At 45.3% G+C, this 23,132-nt stretch overlaps 1 protein-coding gene across 5 annotated transcripts in view; it reads right to left on the reverse strand.

Annotated features, from left to right (window-relative positions):
- OSBPL3 (oxysterol binding protein like 3) overlaps positions 1–23,132 on the reverse strand; it is a 190,140-nt gene that overhangs the window by 19,275 nt on the left and 147,733 nt on the right. For 3 of the 5 annotated variants that reach the window (XM_066240312.1, XM_066240313.1, XM_066240311.1), the window contains 5 exons: positions 21,982–22,089; positions 15,269–15,403; positions 13,881–13,974; positions 8,640–8,890; positions 5,065–5,202 (listed from right to left, as the gene is read on the reverse strand). In XM_066240312.1, the coding sequence (XP_066096409.1) occupies positions 5,065–5,202; positions 8,640–8,890; positions 13,881–13,974; positions 15,269–15,403; positions 21,982–22,089 (726 nt within the window). The remainder of the gene's footprint in view (positions 1–5,064; positions 5,203–8,639; positions 8,891–13,880; positions 13,975–15,268; positions 15,404–21,981; positions 22,090–23,132) is intronic. The other 2 variants (XM_066240315.1, XM_066240314.1) reach the window with 1 other exon arrangement.

Consider the following 23,132-nt stretch of genomic DNA (forward strand, 5'->3'; position numbering starts at 1 on the left):
TGGAAACAAGACCAGTTAGTGAGTCTACTGCAATAATCCCAGTCATTGATGACGGTGGCTTGGCCATGGCGGCCGACACCAGGGGTGGGGGAGGCAATGAAAACGTCTGGCTTCGGAGGAAGGGCTTCTGCACGAAGACTCCAGGATTTGCTGATGGATAGGGTGGGGATTATAACAGAATGAGCTGTTAAGAACGATGCCAAGGATACTGGCTGGATTTGGGAGAAAATGCACTTGGCCAATTATTTTCTCTTCCCCTGTGTTCAGAGTTAAATGATTATTTGATAAACACATGGGTTCTTACAAAAAAACAAACAAACAAAAACCCAACACACACACACACATACACACACACACACACACACACACACACTAAGACTTGGCCTAGAAACGGAGAAGCACTGGTTTAGCCGCCTTACATTTGATTTACTACAAGTTTTATGTGAGCAGCTTGAATTTCCCCTCTGATGTCTTTATATAAGATGCTACTTTGATCAGTAGTAAACAGCTCTGCCTCTCAGTAGATAAAAGAACTATTCAGAGGAGTTAGTGTGCACAGAAAGAAGTGATGGGTGTGATTATTTATAATCTGTTTAAGAATAGACAGAGTTCTGATGAGTCACAGGAAAGGAAGAAGGGCTGAGCCCATAGAGCAAAGGAAAAAAAAAAACACTTCGGTTGAATTGCTTGCATTTTAGTAACTTTCAGTAACTCCATTCAGCTTTTCTGTTGCAAACTCTCCAGAGAGGATGTGGCGGGGTGGGTAAATGGTTAACATGACTGAAACAGCCATCTGACAACTGAAGTTTCAGGTAATTAGGAAAAGCCACTTTTAGGTAATAGCTTAATTGCATATCCTAAAATTAGACACCAAGCCTTTCCCGAAGGTGCACAGAGGAGGAAAGCTATCCGCACTGAGTTTTCTGGGCTCCCCAGTCACCAGTGACGCTCAAAGCCTGTGTGTGTGCTCTGCGCCTGGCAGCAGGAGAGGCCAGTGAGCAGTAATCCCCCGTTCCCCGAGGAGAGAAAGGAAACCCTTTCCTCCCGAAGTCCCCCTTTTCTGGGCTGAGCTAGGAAGCCAGGGCTGAGTCAGATTTCTGGGCACAAAGGAAGCGCCTTCCTGGAGGTGGTAGGACATATGATAGGGGTGGTTCTAATTTACTCCTGAATGTACCTCAGCCACAAAGGCTACCCGCCAGCCCACATGGGAGTCGGGAGGATGAAAGCTTTCAATGACAACGACAGACAAAAATCCCATAGTCTGAACAGTACACAAAAGACTGTTTTCACATCGGCAGCTGATAAATACAGCAGCTCTGAGCACAGCAACTAAACCTATAAAAGAGACACCGCTGCCCCAAAAAAGGTGATGGAGAGGAGACATGGAAGTGGAAACGGAGGGTGTTAGCTGAGGGGTCCTGGAAGATGCTGACGCCCCCAGCCTTGGTCTCCTCACCTGTAACTGAACCTCGCTTACCTGCCACATGGTGGGTATTTTGAGGATCAAGTAAAATCCTGTATGAGTCTGAGAAGCAGAAAGCACCCAGCACTCCTAGCATTTAACTGTTATGAGGAATATTTGAACAGCAAGCCTTTTCTGTTTTCTGACCACATGAGTCATGTAGACATTGCATTTTTGGGTCTTTTAGATGAGACACAGCATAGCTGGATGTAGCTGAACTCTGGGAAGTAGCACTTATTTCAACCTCCCTGACCACTGACCACTGACCGCTTCGAACACCCACATATGTACCAAAGCCACAAACCCCAGGCCTTGGAGGCAAGAGACGTACATCCCTTTTCAACTGTTGCCTAGAAAACACTGTAGAAAAGCCAAGTTACCCGTCTTACTGATCAGGGACTTCATTTGGCTAAAATGGTCATTTGAAGGGTCCTTCCCAGCTTATGATGTTAATCATTCAGTGACCCCTACTCATTGTAGAGGTACAAGAAAGCTAAGAAGCCCCCAAGCTCTGAAAGCTGAAGAATGTCACCTACACAAAACAGACGAGGGTCATGCTGTCTTCATGAAGCCAGACTCTGTCTACCGGGCTGGAAGCAGAAAGAGCCGCACCGGCAGGTACCAGCACGGGGCAGAAGCAATGCTCTGGGTCTCTATAGCTGCATTAAAATAGAAGGCCTTCGTCCACACCAGGTGTCCATACACAAGGGCAGGTGAGGGAGCCGGGGAGACATAACTGATGTGTCTCCTGCCCACCAGTAAAAGGAGGCGCCGGCCAAAGCTCCTCCCACTCCTTGGGGCACGTGGGCAGCCTGGCACTTCGGGGTGGACAGCCACCTCTCTCCCTCACTGCCCTCACCTCACGATCACAATTTCGGCTCCCCGAGTAATCTATGGGGAACATATATCTGGTCATGCTCATCAAGGCCTCCTGGTCCCCGTGGCAGGGCTACTTGTCACAGTAAATGCATATAGTAGCATTCTAGCTTATGTCATCAGTCTCTGGTAACCTTAGCTAGGGTGACTCTGTCCCTGAGAGACTCATGCATTCTTGGGTGTATTAAAAGAATCAACCATCTAAAGCCGTAAAGCCAAGCTCCAGACACAGGACGTGGCTCTGCCGTGCGTGACCAGGATCGGTGTGCTGTCCTGGTGAAGCTGGCTGGGGGACTGCTGGTGGCCTCACGACTGGCTTTCTGGCGGACACACACGGATGACATGATGGCCCCTTCAAACCACCTGAATTAGTAGTGTAGATATAGTATATCTTATTTCTACACTCCTCTTACTGTTCTTAACATTGTATATTTAAGAACAGGTAAAAGTTGCCTCTCAACGTAAGAACAGTAACCGTGTGCTGAATGTGCATATTCTCAGTGCAGTAACACTCTACGCGTCAGTGTATTATTTCCCTTAAGCCTTACTGTTATCTATCTATGAGCTAAGCATTACATTTCAGTTTATAAAAGAACAACTGTGGCTCACAGAGTTTAAGTAACTCATACAAGGCTACTCAGAGTAAGTGGTGGAATCAGGATTTGAAAACAGGTCTGTATTATACCCGGAAGACCTTATGCTACCGATAATGACCAGATCTCTTTCTGGCTTATTCCTGGGGATCCGGTTCACAGGACGAGGTTATGTAATGCTCTCCCCATCTCTGTGCACACATGCCACCACAGGTGACACACAGCAGGTCCTAGATTTGCCCTTGCCCCCTTTAGGGGCTCATGGAGACAAAGCTTAGCTTTAGACAAGCTCACGTTACTGTTACTATTGTTTCTGATAGCTATTCATCCTGTCCTGATTGTCGGCTATAGTTTGGGGCTATTTTTGGCCTTTATTTTTTTCACATGAATGCATAGAATGCCATGGCAACCCAAAGTTATATTTTCATTTATTCTCATTCCATTTTAGGTTCAGGACTTAAATAACACAGTTAATTTTGAACCAGATTATCTTATCCCTCTGACTGATTTAACCCCTTATCTCCTCGATATCCGTGTTTAATTTCTCATTTTAGCTTCTAACTGGAAAGCTACTGAAAATGTGCTTTGGGATTACTGGGTATCCATTTCCCTTTGAGTTTCAGAAAACACTGCTTGTAATTCACAGTGAAGACAAGCTCCATCTTCCGCAGCCTCTCACGCCCCCTTCCCCCCCTGCCCCCAGAATGCACACCCATGGATAAAGACGGCTGTGGGCAGACGGGAAGGGGAATAATATTTTAGCAAACTCCACCCCTTTCCCTTCAGTTTTCTAAGAATTGGGAGAAAAAAAAATATATCAAAGCAATTCTGTTTAATGTTTCCAGGGTGACATTTAGGGACATAGAAGACATGTTTGCTAGTCTCCTTAGCCAGAGGGAGGGGAGAATTGTTTTTTATTTTTATTTTCAGTATCTCTGCAGCCCATTTTAGCTGAGCAATTCCTTATGGACAGATATTTTGTACGTTGCTAGTATCACACTGTTGCAAACCATGCCGTCAGGCATCAGTACCGAGAGCAAACACCTGCATCACGCTTTTCCCTTCCTGCGTCAGGCACTGGTCTAAGTGCCCTGCAGAGAGGAGCTCACTGAGTCCTTACGAAGCCATCTGAGGTCTGCGCCGTTAGCATCACCTCCACTTTCAGGAGGGACTGAAGCACAGAGAGGTTAAGCACCCTGCCCTGGGTTACAGGCCTAGTATGAGGTAGAGCTGAAATGTAAACCTGCCCCGTCCGGCTCCAGGGATGCTGTTCTTGAATACTATTCTCTGCTGCTTCTGAGCTGGGAGGAGTCTTGTGGGAGCTCAAGGAACTCAGGCTGCATAAGCATGAAGTACGTTCATTCATCAGATGAGGACGGGCACTCGCAGCCCCCCACCCCTTGCCTTCTCCCAGCACCTGGAGCAAGGCCAGGCCCATGGTATATGCTCGTGAAATACGTACAGAGTGAATGAACAAACACATACACGAGTGATTATTCTTAACGTCAAGAACAATGCCTTTAGGCCCTGGTTGGGTGGCTCCGTGGATAAATCGTTGACCTGGCACAGCAGAGGTCGCGAGTTTGACCCCTGGTCAGGGCACGTATGAGAAGCACAACTAAATGGAACAACTAAGTGAAACGAGTTGATACTTCTCTCTCTTTTTATATCTTTTCCCCTCTTTCTCTTAAATCAATGGGGAAAAAAAATAGAATAATGTAGTTATTTGGTGCTACCCATCCTGATGGGGGCGCTCATGCTCTAGAATGGTGGTGTCAACGAGTTGGGGGCGCACACTTTAAAACTCTAAATCACAGTTTGGGCACATGCTTCCTACTTTGGCATTTTTCTCACTATGACTGGACAGAAAGGGCACGGTCAGTGCCCACGGCCCAGCGAGAGAGCTCAGTGCTGCTGGCACTTCATACCCGGGGTGGTGGTTAGGTTTCCGTGGAAGGCAGTGGGATCCCTCTCTTTATGTGTAAAAGCACTGTAATTATCTCAGCTGCTTTGAAGCTAGTGACAGGTGGAACATAAATATTTCAAAAGCACACATGATGGAAGGCGTAAGCAACTCCTCCAGCGCGCGAGAACAAAAGGGCGTACACAACAAACAGAAGGACGCAGATGCACCTGCTCTGAGAAGAACTGGAAGCCCTTGTCCTCACGAACACACTCGTAGGTCTCCCCGAGAACCGGATTGAAGGGCTTGCTCCCGGCCCGGAAGTAGCTGGCTGCGTACCCCGACACGGCAAAGGCCGCCACGTACACCTGGGGGAGGCGGAGAGGGCATTGTTATTTCTCTGCAGTGGAGGAACGAAGATATGAACAAAATAAAAGGCTCCATGTCCCTCTTTATGGTTCACTGCAGAAAGCCAAAGATCTGCCTCTGGTTCAAAGACAACCAAACCAACTTTTGTTTGAAGTTGCAGGGGTAAGTAACGTCCGCTGTGGCCTCAGAGACAAAGGAACCAAACCTTTTCAAACTGCCCGTCTGTTCTGCTGCCTGAAGGCTGGCAGAGGACGATCCTTACCCAATGAATGGCACTGTTTTCGGTAAAGCTCACAACATCTGAGAGCCCTGATACCCTGCTCAGGCTGTCAGAGACAAGGGGGAAGGAAAGAAAAAGAAAAAAAAAAAGCCAAATTTTCCTCAAAATTCAAGAATAGGCATCCTTAAGTTGAACCATTTCCAATTGCGCTCTGTAGAAATCTAAAAACTCAAGGAAATGTGTGAGTCATTTCCTGCGCCTGAGCAACAGGACACAGCTCAGCGCCTTTGAAAAGTTCTGCTTTTTTTTAAAAAAAGATTTTATTTATTCATTATAGAGAGGGGGGAGAGAGAGAGAGAAAGAGAGAGAAGGGGGAAGGAGCAGAAAGCATCAACTCCCATATGTGCCTTGACCAGGCAAGCCCAGGGTTTTGAACCAGCAACCTCAGCGTTTCCAGGTTGATGCTTTATCCACTGCACCACCACAGGTCAGGGCGACAAGTTCTGCTTTTTGAGGCACGGACACAGATGGACAGCTGTCATGGGGGTTGGTGAGGGGACCGGATAAGAGAAGGTAAAGGGATTAGCCAAAAAACATATATATTATATATGCAGACACAGACAACAAGGTGGCACAGCCAGAGAGAAAGGGGGCGGGGTGGGGTGGAGGTGGGCAAAGGGAAAGATGGGTGAACCTGGAATAAACAAGATCCTCAAGTGGCCCTCATGTGAGGCTCTCAGCATGCTATGGTTCCCCTTTGCGGCACCAAAACACACATTGTCCTTTTGTCTTTTTGCAGGGGACGGGGGCAGCCAACAAATGAAACCTAAATAGCGACGGCAGCTTTCCCTTGCTGACATTCAGTGATAGTCTCCACGTTTCCTCTTCCCGGCACATGTCATGAAATTCCCCCTCTTGGAAAAAAAACCTGACTGCCCTTCATAAATGTTCACTCGTGGCATAACTGTTCTTAGCCTTCTGCAGGTAGGATCCACCTTCCCATCTCACACTCCAGAGCAGCTGGGGAGTTTATAAAAATCAGCTCATGGCCCTGGCCGGTTGGCCCAGTGGTAGAGCATCGGCCTGGCGTGCAGAAGTCCCGGGTTCGATTCCCGGCCAGGGCACACAGGAGAAGTGCCCATCTGCTTCTCCACCCCCTCCCCTTCTCCTTCCTCTCTGTCTCTCTCTTTCCCTCCCGCAGCCAAGGCTCCATTGGAGCAAAGATGGCCCGGGCGCTGGGGATGGCTCCTTGGCCTCTGCCCCAGGAGCTAGAGTGGTTCTGGTGGCAACAGAACGACGCCCTGGAGGGGCAGAGAATCTCCCCTGTGGGCAGAGCGTCGCCCCCTGGTGGGCGTGCTGGGTGGATCCCGGTCGGGCGCATGCGGGAGTCTGTCTGTCTCTCCCCGTTTCTAGCTTCAGAAAAATACCAAAAACAAACAAACAAACAAACAAAAAAAATCAGCTCATTATGCTCGATTCAGTCTTTGGTCTTGCAGCCTGGGTACCGGTTCCGCTCTCTGCTTCCTCAGATGTCCGTTACCTGTTCAGCAGTAAGGTCACACGGTCTGCACTGAAGGCTGAACCGCCCCCGCATCACCTTCACAACTTCAAATATAACAAAATGTGTCCATGAACCTGGTATCATTCATAATGCTGAGGCAGGTGGGAGGGAGGGAGCAGGCCCACGCAGCCTCCTCCTTCAGGGCTGGGAACTGGAGAGTAAATCTATGCAGGGACACACAGGGCAGGGACACGACCCGGGGCTAAGGTTCCCGTTCAGTGCTTCCCTCTATTTCCCCTCCAGGATGGATTGTGCTGGAATGCAGAGCCTTCCCCCAAACTTCTTCCCAAGGTCAATGACACCAATCAGCTGAATATCCTAAGGGCTTCTTCTATATTGCCACAAGCAAGAAACACCTTTAAGAAGACTTTCCTTTTCAAAGCCAACGGTTTCTTTAAAAAGAAGAAGGGAAAAAAAAGAGCTGTCTACAAATGCTGACTTTCAGTACTTGCCTTGGAAGCTATTTGCTTCCCTTTGTTCAGCAGAAATTCTCTGGGGAACAGCAACAGAGAAAGTTGAAAAGATACACAGCTTGTTTCTCTCTCCTACTCTTTATTATCATTAGTGTCAAGAAAGCCTCTTGGATGGGAGAAGTCCCGGGAGACTGTGCGGTAACTATGGGATGCCTCTTTTCACCTGAAAGTCAGAGTTCTCCTTAATCTTTAAATCACTAAAGTAATCAAGTGTTCATTAGGATTGGAACTGCAGAATGCTTAGAAAAAAAATGGTGTCCTCCATCAGCTAGAAGGTGACTTGATGGCCTGAACCCATGGGGGCGTGCCAACCATCATGTGCCCAGGATGGAGACTCTGATTTGGGGAAGACACTGTAGTTCAGCCTCCCGCACAACGACTTTACTGGTGAGCAGGTAACATGTGAGGAAGCAAAAGAAGAGACTCTCACTGAAAACCAAGGTCAGCCACAGTCATAGAAAGGGCTCCGTTGTCTGCAGTCTCACCACCATGGAATCCCCCACAACAGGGGGAAGGATGAAAAATACTTGGAAGCCCATCACTGGAAGTGATAACTGGGTAGGAAACAGAAGGTGAGTTTTTCTAAGCTTGAAAAAAAAAACAAAAAACCCAGACAGCTCTACAGAATAAGAAAGACGGAGGAAAAAACAAGAAGCATCTTTCTTATGTCAACCTCTTCTGTGAGCCTTACTTTTCTGAAAATCTAGGAGCACACTGGACAATTCCAAAAATAAACAAATACATCCTCACGGGAAATTTACCCTGGATGAGAAAAACAGCTTGAGAAATTAAATTCTGTCCACCCGGGGTAGTAAAAATAAATACCCAGACAGCCCTTAAGACATATTTTTCCAGCCAGGCTTATCAGAACAATTGCATGGAAGGTTCTGGAGAAAGGAAGCCCAAAGCCACAGAGCAGAACTGCCCTCAGGCACCAGCTGTCACAGAGAAGCACCCCCCCCCCCGTACCCCCCCACCCCACCCCAGAGGGCAAGGCCTGACAGGGTGACTGCCAACAGCCAGGCAGAGGGGAACCAGATGTCGCTGAGAAATGAACCTTATTAAAACACATTTCCAAGAAACACCGGAGGGGCCGGAGCTGCGGCTCTGCGGGTGTTGGCGTGGCCAGGCTGGGGGCGCAGGCGCAGGGGCGGGCCGGGCAGGCGGAGGCCGGGTCCTCACCATCCTCTGCATGGCGCTGGGGATCTGCGCTGCCTTGTCCAGCAGCTCGCTGTACTCCAGCTCCTCGCAGAGCCTCTGCAGCGTGTTCAGCGGCTCGTTCAGCTCCACGGGCATGGCCACCTTGGACAGGTCCTTCCCGATGTTGTTTCTCAGGATATTCCACAGGCTGATGTTGCTGGAGTTGGGGCAGGGCGCCGGCAAGCAAGTTCTCCTTTCGGACTTGGCTTTGCCGCCGCTTTCCAGAGCCGGCCCTGAAAGGGAAGTAAGGCCGGCTGTCTGAATAAGTCTTTTCACTTTATTAAAAAAAAAACCATGACTAAAACCTTACCTAAGAAGTACTCAATTTTACTATGAATCTCAGTTATTCGAAATATGACTGAAAGTTGTAAGAGAAAAACAATTCTGCCCAACTAAATAAAGTTCCACAAAGTACATGCACTAAAATTCATGAACTTCACTCACAGGGAGGTCTCCAGGTTCCTATTCCAAAGCTTGTTCCTCATAGCTATAGATACACTTCCAATAAAACTGGAAACTGAATGTCTGTGCCAGGGCAGGTTACTGCTTACACTTTTAAACTTTTTTTTTTTAAGTTTTATTAATTTTAATGGGGTGAATTCAATAAATCAGGGTACATATATATTCAAAGAAAACATGTCCAGGTTATCTTGTCATTCAATTATGTTGCATACCCATCACTCAAAGTCAGATTGTCCTCCATCACCTTCTATCTAGTTTTCTTTGTGCCTCTCCCTTCCCCCTCTCCCTCCCCCCCCATAACCACCACACTCTTGTCCATGTCTCTTAGTCTTGTTTTTATGTCCCACCAATGTATGGAATCATGCAGTTCTTGGTTTTTAAACTCTTTATAAAGAGCACTTCAAATTTGGATCAAAACTTTAAAAATCTTTTTTTAAATCACTTTAAATTCTGATAAAAAGAATTGTGTTTATAGCAAGACAATTATGAAGAAAATAAAAGTCATCCAATACCCCAATAGCCAGAAATAGCAGCCATCTTATTTTCGAGTATTTTCACTTAGTGTTTTCTCCACTCATATAACTCATACTGTATGTCTAGTTTACTAGTAGCTCTCCTTCTAGTTAACATAAGTATTTTTCTATGCTATTCGAAATTCTTCTAAGACATCATTTTTCATGATGGTAAAAAAAAAAATCCATTCTATGAATATGTCATAATGACTGAATCACTCATTTACTGTTAGATTTGGATTTATTTTAATGTCCTGCTATGATGTAAAAAAGTAATGATAATTCATATTCCTAGGTATTTCATGGTCTCTGATTATTTTCATAGGAAATACAGAAATGGGATTACTATGCCAAAAACTATGAAAATTTTTGGACTTTTGCTTCAGGTGGCCAGAGGGCTCCTCGGAAAGGCTGCCTCAGTTTCCCATTTATCAGCAGCTTACGTGAGTGTCTATCCCCCGAGGATGTCTCAGGCTTGTCGTCATTCATTTTTAATTTTTGGCAAATTGTTAGGTGGACAGTGTTAACTCCTTGTTTTTAACTTACATTTAGAAAACTGCTAGTGTGGTTTGGAATGCTTTCAAGAACATTTCTTCTTTTCTGAATTGTCTAATTTCCTATTTATACATTAAGACATAAGCCTTTGTTTCTATATTTGTTTGACAATTTAATCTCCACTTGACATTTACTTGAAAGTTGGTAGAGCAGTTATTTTTTTTTTTTTCATTTTTCTGAAGTTGGAAATGGGGAGGCAGTCAGACAGACTCCTGCATGTGCCCGACCGGGATCCACCCAGTATGCCCACCAGGGGGCGATGTTCTGCCCCTCTGGGGAGTCGCTCTGTCGCATCCAGAGCCATTCTAGCGCCTGAGGCAGAGGCCACAGAGCCATCCCCAGCGCCCGGGCCATCTTTGCTCCAATGGAGCCTCGCTGCGGGAGGGGAAGAGAGAGACAGAGAGGAAGGAGAAGGGGAGGGGTGGAGAAGCAAATGGGCACTTCTCCTGTGTGCCCTGGCCGGGAATCGAACCCGGGACTCCTGCACGCCAGGCCAACGCTCTACCGCTGAGCCAACCGGCCAGGGCCAGAGCAGTTTTTTTGATGAATGAAACATTTACCTCTTAGGTATTTGCCTCTAGCAATCTTTTCCTTTGTGACAGCTTCCTTTGCTTCCTGCCCTGAAATTCTTTTCCTATCCCAACTGAGCCTATTTTCAAATAACTCTTTTGCATTAGACCAACATATGAGAAAGTGGTGAGCTGATCATATTTGAATATATTTGTTAAAAATAAGTATTTAGCACTTATTCTTTATACAGCCAAATGCTCTGAATAAAGACATTGCTTTGATGAACAGATAAGTATGAAAGTGTCCTACTGTGCAGTCTCATGTTAATCTAAGCATCTGATTAATTGTTGAATTTGTTTTTATTGCTTGCCAGGGGTAAAAATCTGATTTACACAATAACTGCAAATGATCACGGTTTGCCATGTAATTTCAAAGTATTTCCTTAGATAAACTAATCTAAATTTGAAATAATACTATATGACAATTAGTACTAATAGCTAATACACATCTAGCTTTTACTCTGTGGAGGCAAGACTTCTAAGCATCATATATATATGATATATCATATATATCTTATTCTTCATAGCAACCTCTTAAGGTAAACAGAACTATTATCCCCATTTTATAGACGAAGAAACTGAGGTGCAGAGCAGTTCACTAGAACACACAACCAGTGAGTGGCAGAGTTGGAGTTAACCAGAGGAATCTGAGCCCTGAATTTATATTCTTAACCTCCCCACAGCACCCATCATGGTGACAGATCCTATCTGATTTGGGGAGAAATAAATGAATAGAAGCACTCTAAATATCTATATTTATTATGAACTCTGAAAAATTCTAGGGTAATAATTGATCATCAAGACCCTGATCCAATCCCATTTCCTTTTGATGGCAAAACTGTGTCACAGATGCAAAAGTTATTTCTGTACCCACTCTTTTCAGTGGAGTACTGATGGTGAGCAATCTAATCTTCCCCGGCGACAGTTCAACTGCAGGACACCTGTTTTTTGTTTCCAAATACCCTGAAGAAGAAAGCTGGGTGTTGCCCAGTGTTTGTTCAGGCAAAGGCAATGCTGAACAGCATTCTAGCAAAACGGCTGTGGAATGAGATAGAGAGAACCAGCCTTAGCCTCCTACATGCTTCTCCTGGCTGGTGGGGCAAGTCAGCACAGCTGAGGTCTAAGGGTCAAGGTCAAGTCCTCTTGTAGCAGGAAGCGACCCGATGAAGGACAGACACTCAGATAACTTAGTCAATAAAGGAAGGAGAATTTATTGAAGCCGGTGGAGCACGTGGGGTTTGTAGCTCCAAAACACGGGCTCCCCGAAGTTGACATTCTTACAGGTTATATACCTGTACGGTATCTAAGCAATGGGCATGTGATTTCTTTGTTTTATGGTTTCCCAAGACTCAAGGAGAGGGGAGAGAAAGTTTTGGTGGGGTAAGCGAGGGGGAAGGGGTTTCCAGATCATTGGCCATATTTATATACAGATCTAGCTATTCTTGCTTTGTAACTATGGGATATAGTTAATTTATCACTGGCTGACCTGGTTACCCCAGCTGGCTCCTTTCCCTTGTATTCTTTTCGTTTCTTCCTTCTCAGAGAAGAGGGGGCTTGCCCCTCCTTCCTCACTCTGTTCTCCACTTTGACCTCTGAACTCTTGGCCCCCTTCCTAAGGCCTCAATGAGGAATTCATCAGCTATCAGTCTTCCTCATCCACAGTGAGAGTCCCATTTTAGTGTGTGTGCTATTTGGGGAAGGAATAATGATGTTTCTTTATTTCTCTTTCAATTCATCTTGTTGTTTCCAGTAAAGCAAGCAGCTCCTTTGTTATCAGTTTTCTTTTTTGAATCACTGGTTCTCAGATTTTCCCACCAAGAGGCTCATCTCTGCAGAAACATTTCAAGCAAGATAGAGCCTAATGAGCATCTGACTTCTAGCAGGTGTTACGCTGAAAGGACGGTCTCCCAGAGAATGATAAAATGACCTGCCTTTCTCATAGTCCCCGAAGAGCAGGCTCGTCGGCATTCAGATAACTCAACAGCATCATATTTCACATATGCTAACTGAGCTGGGAATTGCTGAAATAGCAAAAGGGACCTGACCTGGTCAGAAAATAGGTGGTGTTCTGGGTATCCAACGTGTGGCACAGACACACAGACCCCAAGGCACACCGAGTGCCCAAGACTGAGAGTATCTGAGGCCACGGGACCTGGGCAGAGAACTGTCCCATAGGCAGGTTCCTCCCAAGGGCACCTTGCTGAATAGACCGCAGTCTGCTCACGGAGCTGCTAACTCGGGGCTGTTTGGGAAGAGCCAGGCCCTCCAGTACCCCGTGGTTCCAACTCTTCCTGAACACCATTTCCCCTCCGGGGGTCATGCTGAAATAAATGGACATGTTAGGGTATGGTAGGGGCCCCCACGTCTAAGAGGTAGAAGTTTATTACTGCAGAAGTGATATTCGAATATGTTTGCTGAAAGAATATTCAACCATGTAAAGCAGTGGTCCCCAACCTTTTTTGGGCCATGGACCGGTTTAATGTCAGAAAATATTTTCCCGGACCGACCTTTAGGGTGGGACGGATAAATGTATCACGTGACCAAGACAAGCATCAAGAGTGAGTCTTAGACGGATGTAACAGAGGGAATCTGGTCATTTTTAAAAAATAAAACATCGTTCAGACTTAAATATAAATAAAACGGAAATAATGTAAGTTATTTATTCTTTCTCTGCGGACCGGTACCAAATGGCCCACGGACCGGTACCAGTCCGCGGCCCGGGGGGTTGGGGACCACTGATGTAAAGGACATCTGTAGCACTCACCTTTGATATTTATCTAACTGGTATACCCTCACTTTAGGAAACAGAACAGCAGTTCTCAACCTGTGGGTCGCGACCCCTGTGTTTTGGTCGTTCGACCCCCGCCGGGGTCGCGACCCACAGGTTGAGAACCGCTGAAACAGAAGGTTATGCACGTAGACAAATTTACTTGAATGAATACATTTTTCTCATGTGAGTGCTGTCTACCCAACGAGGTTATAAAATCCTTGAGAGTGGGACCATATCTTAATGTTCTTATGTAATACTTGCTACAGCTCTCTGCCTCCGGCAGGTACTCATACATGCTTATTAGTATTCCATAAAGATCCAAACTTTGAGAGATCCAATAACTTAAAAGTCTTACCCAAGGTTTGTCTCTCGTTATCCAAATCATTACTGAGATTGTCCAGGGAAAGGTTATCACTTATGTCACTGACATATGAATCATCCTCAGAGACCTATGGGAAAGAAGAAACACTGTACCTTAGAGTGGGAGTAAATAAGCCAGAGTTTCCTAAAACCTTTACTCCAAATCAGCAAACATTTTAAACCCCGCATTGCAAACCTAGAGAAAAATTTGGGATGCTGTTTTTATTGAGGCCCATACACCTGTCTGCCTGGGAGTTGTTCACAGCAAACAACTGTTACTAAAATCTATATACTTTCCTGACTCGTTCTCATAAGAAAAACACAAGTAAACTCAAGATTTTAGTTGTTACTAAAATTCTTATTAATTCAGGCTGCATTTTCAGAATTTGTTAGTGTTTGGGTAGAATGAGTTACAATTTGTCTTTGAAGTATTTGTGAAGAAAAATAAAGAATCTTCTATAGAAATTAATAAACAAAACTAGTATTCTGCCTGACCAGGTGATGGCGCAGTGGATGGAGTGTTGGACTGGGATGCGGAAGGACCCAGGTTCGAGACCCCGGGGTTGCCAGCTTGAGTGCGGGCTCATCTGGCTTGAGCAAAAAGCTCACTAGCATGGACCCAAGGTCACTGGCTCGAGTGGGGGGTTGCTCGGTCTGCTGAAGGCCCGCGGTCATGGCACATATGAGAAAGCAATCAATGAACAACTACGGTGTCTAGCGAAAAACTGATGATTGATGCTTCTCATCTCTCTCTGTTCCTGTCTGTCTGTCCCAATCAATGAACAACTACAGTGTCACAACAAAAAACTGATGATTGATGCTTCTCATCTCTCTCCGTTCCTGTCTGTCTGTCCCTATCTATCACTCTATCTGACTCTCTCTCTGTCCCTGTAAAAAAAAAAAACAAAAAACAAAAAACCCCACCTATTATTCCTATACCAGAGGGGTAAAATTATCAATACATATGATACACAGTAATGCCAACAATAATCCTTGCCTGTTCAGGAAAGTATGTTTATGGTTCAATTTACAACAATATTGTTATACAGTATAAATTATTATTGCAATCATTTCCTGGCCCTATAGTAGATATATTACATTATCAAGTAGCTAACAGACAAAATTATTAATCTATCATTGAAAAGAGGGATGACAAATCAGGTGACAGAAATATGGAAGTGCCCAACATCTCCTTTCACAAACTTCTTTTCTAAGATCCCGTATCCTTCTGTGCTCTGGGGGGTATGAGTTATAACGAAGACCCTCAGGATATAAGGGTCGAAAGGAGCAACTGAGTTTGGTGTTTCTAAATATGGGTATTTGCTGAATGGGCAAAGCAACAGAAGCAGTTGCGAGGCACCTAACTGACAACAGCACTCAAACCTCGTTTTCCGAAGAGCTCGGAGACAGCAGAACTTCCTGTGCGTCGAAGAACTCCGACAGGGAGTCGGTGATGGACAGTCGGCTCTCGTTGGAAAGCTGATGGACCAGGGGGCGGTTGTCATCTGTGGAGTGTTCCTATTTAAAACCCCAAAACAAAAATACATCTATTTAGAAACAGTCCCAAGAGAAGCAAAACAACTGATGGTGTCACACGACATGGAAGCTCACAGGCCCACGCAAACAAGCAGCTCAAAGCAGAGGTCAGCTCCAGAGTTGAAGAGAAACAAGCCTCACATAAAATAAAATGAACGACGCAGGCCTCCTCCCGATGGGGCCTCCCTTCCAGGCCCGTCTTGCTCAGGCGTATGAGCAAATCTCAAAGAAAAAAAAAAAAAAAAAGGCTGTCCGGGCCTGCCTTTGCTCCACATAGAAGGGAAAAGTCCCAGCACTCTCTGAACCACGTCCTCTCACTTCCCACCACTGCAGGATGCTTCCTGCAGCCTAACGTTTCCTTGAATGTGATGAGTGTGTATCTCTGCATGGCTGGTTCAGAGCAGCTCAGCTTTCTTCTGCCCCACGTGCTCGCTGAGGCCAACACATTGCTTTCGGGGCGTCCCTTGACAAATAAACGGCGTGCTTTGGACCAGAAGTACTCCTGGTGGCAAATCATTCATTATTCATGGACGAGTGAGATAAATTCTCTTCGCTTGTCTCTCTCCAACCATAAGGACTCTGAGAGGGAGGGAAACCCTAACCCCCTTCAGAAGCCACTACACAAATCACACGACAGAATATCACGATCTTCTTCTCTTGCCTGGCTCTCCGCCCCCTTTTTCGCTGGGTCTAGAGTAGACTTTCCCCCGGGGAAGGAAGGACCTATATACTTGGAGAATGTGCTTTCTATTCAAGTTCCAAGTAAAAATTCAATTTCTCTCAACAAATTGAGCAACTGTGTTGTGCTGCCCAGAGAGGGCATTAATAATGGATAACATTAATGATGGGTAAGACCAGGTTTCTGGCCTGAATGCATCCAACTCAGCTGAGAGCAAGACCCTGGACCAGAAAGAGATCTATTGATAGAAATTAAAAGGAAGATGAGGTTGGATCTGTTAGGGCGCTCTGGTTTGGGGAGGGCTTCACAGGGGAGGTGACCCCTGACTAGACCCAGAGGAATGAGAAAAGACTCAGGACAAGAGGAGTCAATTCCTTCCAAAGAGAGGAACATTGCTCCGAACTACCCAACAGCTCCCACGTCTCCCTGGGCGGAGAGAGGAGCTGCTTCTGTGTCATTAGGTCTCCGATAAATGAGCCGCAGGATAGTCTGAACACAAGTTAGAGCGGATCATATCTTTCCCAGAAGTTTTATGAGTTCAGGACACATTCCCGTCTCATAAACAAATTACACCCACGATGGGGATGCTGCAACAGAAAGGCCACAGCAGATTTCCATAATTAATAAAGGGCAAGTGGTTTCTTTTGTGAAATGGTTACTCTGGAGACACATTTAAATGTGTCTCCTTTCCTCTTGGATGCTCCCTAACTAAGACAGCTGGCCCAAGGTATTCGGTGAAAGATCCTACCCGCTTCCACATCCACACAGCTTCCTGAAAAGCAGGCTTCTTCTCCACCCTAACAAGGAGATCACTGTGCGATCCCTAATAAGACCACTGCTGCCTTCCAAGGCAAATCCCTCCCTTTGGACAGCGTGGAGAATAGTGGCGCTCCTTCAGTACTCACTGAAACAACAGGACTGCCCCTGCCTTAGGTTTGCCGCTGCCACACAAGACTCTAATGACTTATTCACTTGCTGTACTCATTAATTTATTACCAGTCACTCCTGCTCTCTCCACCCTTCTCCTCCTAGTCTGATGTGTCAGAGGATTTCTTGGCTGACCAACCCTGAGGATAACACACCTAGCCCTCCCACTCTCTGCTGTCCACTCCTCTAGCTACTTCCCGCTAATACCTGCTGAAAACTCCTTGTGAATGCACCCCGCACGGGTCTTGTACAACGCAGGGCCTCGTGTATTAAAATATTAATCTAGTCGGCTGGATTAAATAATAATAGCCCCTCGAATTGGAAGGCATAGGGGGTTGTTTATCTGTTTTTTACATTACAAAAACATAAATAAGCAGTAAAGGGAGGGAACATAGAAAATCCCATCACTCTAAAACAAGCACTATAACTATTTTGATACATTTCTTTACAATCCTTCCATACATATAGCTTTGCTTTGAAAAAATTGTAATCTCTGTTGATCTAATTTTATAAACTTCCCCCCAAACAACACTGCACCGTAACCATTATTTTCAAAATTAACATTTGTTCCGAGGATAAAAGTAATGTGGTCAAAGTAGAAAATACAAAAAGTAAATAAATATCACTTAAAGTCTCATCACCCAAATGTGGCTTCTATTAACATGCTAGTGGATCTTTTTTTCGTATTACAATATTTGTGCATAGAATTTTTTTTTAAGTTTGAAAAACTGGGATCACCATATTATATTCACCTAATTACATCAAAAAGTAGAGAACCTCTGTTTTCCATACATCCATAAGGGTATCAAATATTTTAATTTAGAAATATTCTGGGCTAATCAAATTGTTTTAATTGGCATGTCTTCATTAAGAATTAGATTGAACATATTTTTCCTTTATTAAAAAACTTGATGTAGAGATTGGAGGAGGCTAAATCAGGGTACATGGATTTCTTCATAGCGTCCTATGAATTTATAAGTATCACTAAGTAAGTTTTTTGGAAGTTATCTGTATTTGAATGTTTTGGTGAATTGGGTCTTTTTCTCTCATTTATTTGTTGAGGTCTTAAGTTGCTATTATTTATTAATTGTTTAAGTATTAAATACATTATCTTTTATTTAGCATTATCTGTCATTTTCACTGAAAATATTCTTCCTCAAAATATGCATTATTTTTTCCCACATGCCAATTTCTCCCCAAATCCAATCAACCTTCTCTTGTAATTTTTCCTGTTACTTCCATATTTAGGAAGTCCTCCCTACTCTATCATCTGATCATATTTAAATCAGTATTTTTTCTGTTGAATTTTTATATTTAACGCTTACCCACCAGTGATTCATCTTAGTGAGCAATGGAAGATTAAAACTGCTTTGCACATGGCTTTTGGGCTGTGCCAACCTGATTAGATAATCTCTTTCCCATTGATTTTTGAGCCTCCTGGATCATGTTTCTTTCTTTTACATATGAAACTGTGTTTACGCCTGAGGCGGTTCTTCTGTCCATTCTTAAACCATCACCACCATATGCTCACTGCTGGAGTTTTACTTTGGGCTTTATTTTCTGGCTGGGCATGTCTGTCCTCACTACAAAGCAGGGAATCTGGTGAGAAGACTAGTGCTTTAGTCTCACTAGATTCTGCCTCAAATAATCCAGCTCTATATCTTAATAGCTGTGTGCCCTGGAGTAAGTTATTTAACCTCTCTGGGCTTTAGTTTTAAGTTCCCTTCTTTGAGTCTTTTCTCCTCCCCCCCTCCCCATTGATTTGAGAAAGAGAGGAAGGAAGGAAGGAAGGGGTGAAGGAAGAGGGAGGAAGGGAGGGAAGGAGGGTGGGGAGAGAAAGGATCATCAATTCCTTGTTCCACATAGCTGTTCCATTTAGCTGTGCTCTATTGGTTGCCTCTTACACGTGCCCTGACCAGGTATGGAGCCCATGACCCCATGACCCTGACGCATCGGGATGACACTATCTACTGAGCCACCCAGCCAGCACCGTTTTAGGTTCTTTTTTTTTAAGTCCTTGCTTATTTAGTCTCTTAAATGGACTTTAGCTTTTGGAGAATGGTATTCCCAATGTCACCTGACCTCTGATTTGAAGTCTAAAACAATATAAAATAATCTAAGAACTCAGAACCTGTTAATGAAATGCTCACACTCAGAAACAGAAACTAAAAGTACTTGATGGCATGTGGAAGCACTTTCTTTTTTTTTCTTTTTTTTTTACAGGGACAGAGAGAGAGTCAGAGAGAGGGATAGGTAGGGACAGACAGGAACGGAGAGAGATGAGAAGCATCAATCATCAGGTTTTTTGTTGTAACACCTTAGTTGTTCATTGATTGCTTTCTCATATGTGCCCTGACCGTGGGCCTTCAGCAGACCGAATAATCCCTTGCTCGAGCCAGTGACCCTGGATCCAAGCTAGCGAGTTTTTTGCTCAAGCCAGATGAGCCCACACTCAAACTGGCAACCTCGGAGTCTCGAACCTGGGTCTTCCGCATCCCAGTCTGATGCTCTATCCACTGCGCCACCGTCTGGTCAGGCCGCAGTAGCGTTTAGATTACAGGGTTCCCCAAACTACGGCCCGCGGGTCGCATGCGGCCCCCTGAGGCCATTTATCCGGCCCCCGCCGCACTTCCAGAAGAGGCACCTCTTTCATTGGTGGTCAGTGAGAGGAGCATAGTTCCCGTTGAAATACTGGTCAGATTGTTGATTTAAATTTACTTATTCTTTATTTTCAATATTGTATTTGTTCCCATTTTGTTTTTTTACTTTAAAGTAAGATATGTGCAGTGTGCATAGGGATTTGTTCATAGTTTTTTTTATAGTCTGGCCCTCCAACGGTCTGAGGGACAGTGAACTGGCCCCCTGTGTAAAAAGTTTGGGGACCCCTGGCTTTAGAATATCAAAGATGGGTAACTTGTGCAGCTAAAAGGTAAGAGAGAATACACAAAGAAAGCCACAGGTCCTGAAAGCAGGCTGCCCGGGGTGACCCCACTGTGGGGACTGTCACCCTGACAGTGCTTGCTGGAGCTGCCTGCGAGCTACCTAAGAAAAACAAATGGGTTGGATTTTCAGGCTCTGGGGCAGCCATTTCCACCCAGGCTCTTATTTGCCGAGACAACAGTGGCTTTTCTGCACTGGGCAAGTCAGCCTGAGCCACGCTGTGCAAAGTAGGATGACACGTGGGAAACAGGAAGCCATTGAAGGAGGAAAGAGATGAAGGAGACAATTACATCATCGATCTAGCTCCGGAGGGCTGCTTTGAAAGGTGTGAGTTTGGGGAGCTGTCACACCTCCTCAAGGACAATTTGCAGCATCTAAGCCTTCAGGTACAGGACTGTGAGATCAATTTAGAAACATGCATTTAAAAAAAAGACCTATTGTTTTGTTTTTAAAACAAAAAGAGCCCTAAGTAACACACTGAGCACAAATTCATAAAACCCTATGAAGGGTCAATGTAAATGTAATTATGTGGTAATGCTACTTAAAAGCTAAGTACTGCTTGGCAATAGGCAGGAATCCCAAAGGGTACAAAGGCTTTTAAGGCAGCAGACGACCCTGCAGATGGCGGGTCAGACCCTGCAGATGGCTGGTGGAGGCGAGGGGCCCTACCTCAACAAGCAGTGCAGATGCCAGACAGAGCCCACCCAGGGGAGCACATGGCTCTGCCCAGGCCCACAAGGAAGGCCCCCACAGGCGACATGTCTGTAAAGATCTGTGCCCTAAGTTCAGCCTCTAGTCTTCTCGCCGCCACCTCACAATTTCCCAAGGAGCGAAGGCTTTGTGTGAGGGCTGGTTTTCTTTGAGGACAGCAAAAGGAGGAAGATGGATTAAGATTCAACATTAGAAATGCCTTTTAGGCCCTGGCCGGTTGGCACAGTGGACAGAGTGTTGGCCCGGCCTGCAGACATCCTGGGTTCAATTCCCAGTCAAGGCACACAGGAGAAGCAACTGTCTGCTTCTCTGCCTCTCCGTCTCCCCCTTTTCTCCCTCTTCCGCTCCCACAGCCAGTGGCTCAATTGGTTCAAGCGTGGCCTCTGGCGCTGAGGATAGCTCAAGTGATTCAAGCATCAGCCCTAGACGGGGTTGTGGGGTGGATCCTGGTCAGTCTCAGCTGGGGAGCATGTGGGAGCCTGCCTCATTATCTCACTTCCTCTCACTTAAAAAAAAGAAAAGAAAAGCTTTTTAAAATTTATATGCATACACCCCCCTTGTATATTAACTTCCTTATTTTTTATTTCAAATGTACACAGTCTGATAAATTTGTTAATAAAAAATATAGTGCATCTGAGGCAGGCATATAAATACAAGAGAGAACTAAAAATAGTTTTAACCTTGATCATCCTTTTCTCCTTCTCAAGCAATTCACTTGTTATTTTTCTGAGATTTCTCACTGTAAACACATTCAGAGAGTGTTTTAGATAAACATCCCACGTCTTAAGAAAAGACCTTTTTAATGCACTGTTAACTGGCCAAGACCTTCGATTGTAAAATAGTGTATTTTTTTCCCCTCAGAAGGTAAGGTTGTACTTTTAAAAGAAAAACAAAACAATAGCACAGGAAGGGAGAAGGGAACAGCTGGAAAGAAAAAGAGTGGATCTCACAGAGGAAGCAGAAGATGCTGGCAGGGAACGGGGCAACTCAGGTCAGAGAAATTCGGGTTTCTTCCGAGTGACAGGAGAAAATGTCTGTCTCTCTGCAGTTCCCGCTGCAGTGGCACCTGGTGAAATGGGTGACGCTTCGGAGGAGGACGGAGGAAAACGGAGGAAAGGAACACAAAGGGAAGAAGAGGTCTGGGGTGGGGGCGATGCAGTTTTAAAATGCAGTTAGCAGCAGATTCAAGGAAGCCTTGCTGGGGCCTCCCGCCCTGGGCCACCCGCCCCGGGCCGCTGTGGGAGGCACGGCGGGGACACGGGCAGCCCGCTGGAGGGGGGCAGGGAGACAGGACCATACCCACCTCTGCCAGACTGTCAGCCGACTTGGCCGCAGCAGGGGGGTCGAGGAGCAGGGACTCAGCATGGATTCTGCGTAAGCGTTCTTTAAGGTCTGTGTTTTGTGCTAGGGCCTGGAACACGTTAAAAATAGTGTTTCAGAAAAGCACCGCAGGGGCCCGGAGGGACAGGGCCCTGAGAGGGCGCCTCCTGGACTTTTTTCCTTGAATGCTATTCAACAGGATACCGGTTTTGAGATGCCTGGGAAATAAAAGAGGTTAAACTCTGGAAAAGATGGACTTTCTCTAATCTCATTTCCAGAGACGGCAGGAGGGGTTAGTAAGGCTTTCTCTGGAGAGAGAAGGAAATCACAAACGCCTTTGGCTCTTGGTCTGGCCCCTGGTTTCGGGGGCTCTCCTCCTTGCCAGCTGTTTTTACAGTGTCCCTCGGTATCCCCAGGGGATTGGCTCCAGGACCCCACAGAGATCCCCAAATCCACGGATGCTCAAGTCCATTATATATGATGGCGTCATATTTGCACATAACCTAGGCACCTCCTCTCATAGGCTTTTAAATCATCTCCAGATTATTTATAATACTTAATACAATGTAAATGCTATGTAAACAGTTGTTATACTCTGTTGTTTAGGGGATAATGACAAGGAAAAATCTGTACAACCTTCATAGGCCTAACTACATATTCACATCAGCAACAATGTAACATTTTTAAAGAATATTTTCTATCCTTCCTTGGTTAAATCCGTGGATGTGGAGCCTGTGGATACAGAGGGCTACTGTAGTCTCCTTGGCCCTTCCCTAATGATTCCAAGTTCCTCCCTTCTTCAAAACAATGCTGCTCTTACCCCATGTGATTCGTCATATTTTAATGTTATTTAATTATCACACCAGTTGAAGTGAATCTTAGAAAGTAGGATTTTGTGCAGGATTAATTTTGTTGTTTCCCGATATAGGTGTTGATTGTTTCATTCATTCCTCATGATTAAGATATTTGATTTCAAAAAAAGAAGAAGAACTCACTTACCTGGATAAGGGCTAAGAACCAGGGCCCTGGATGTGGGGGTGTTTGAGAGGGGAGAACATGTGAGTCTACTCTAGTCTCCTATCCCTCTCCCTGTGCTGGTCTGATTCCCTGTCCCCATATCCCAGCTGGGAAGGG

Source organism: Saccopteryx bilineata, chromosome 7 (assembly GCF_036850765.1).
Source record: "Saccopteryx bilineata isolate mSacBil1 chromosome 7, mSacBil1_pri_phased_curated, whole genome shotgun sequence".
Classification (NCBI taxonomy): domain Eukaryota; kingdom Metazoa; phylum Chordata; class Mammalia; order Chiroptera; family Emballonuridae; genus Saccopteryx; species Saccopteryx bilineata.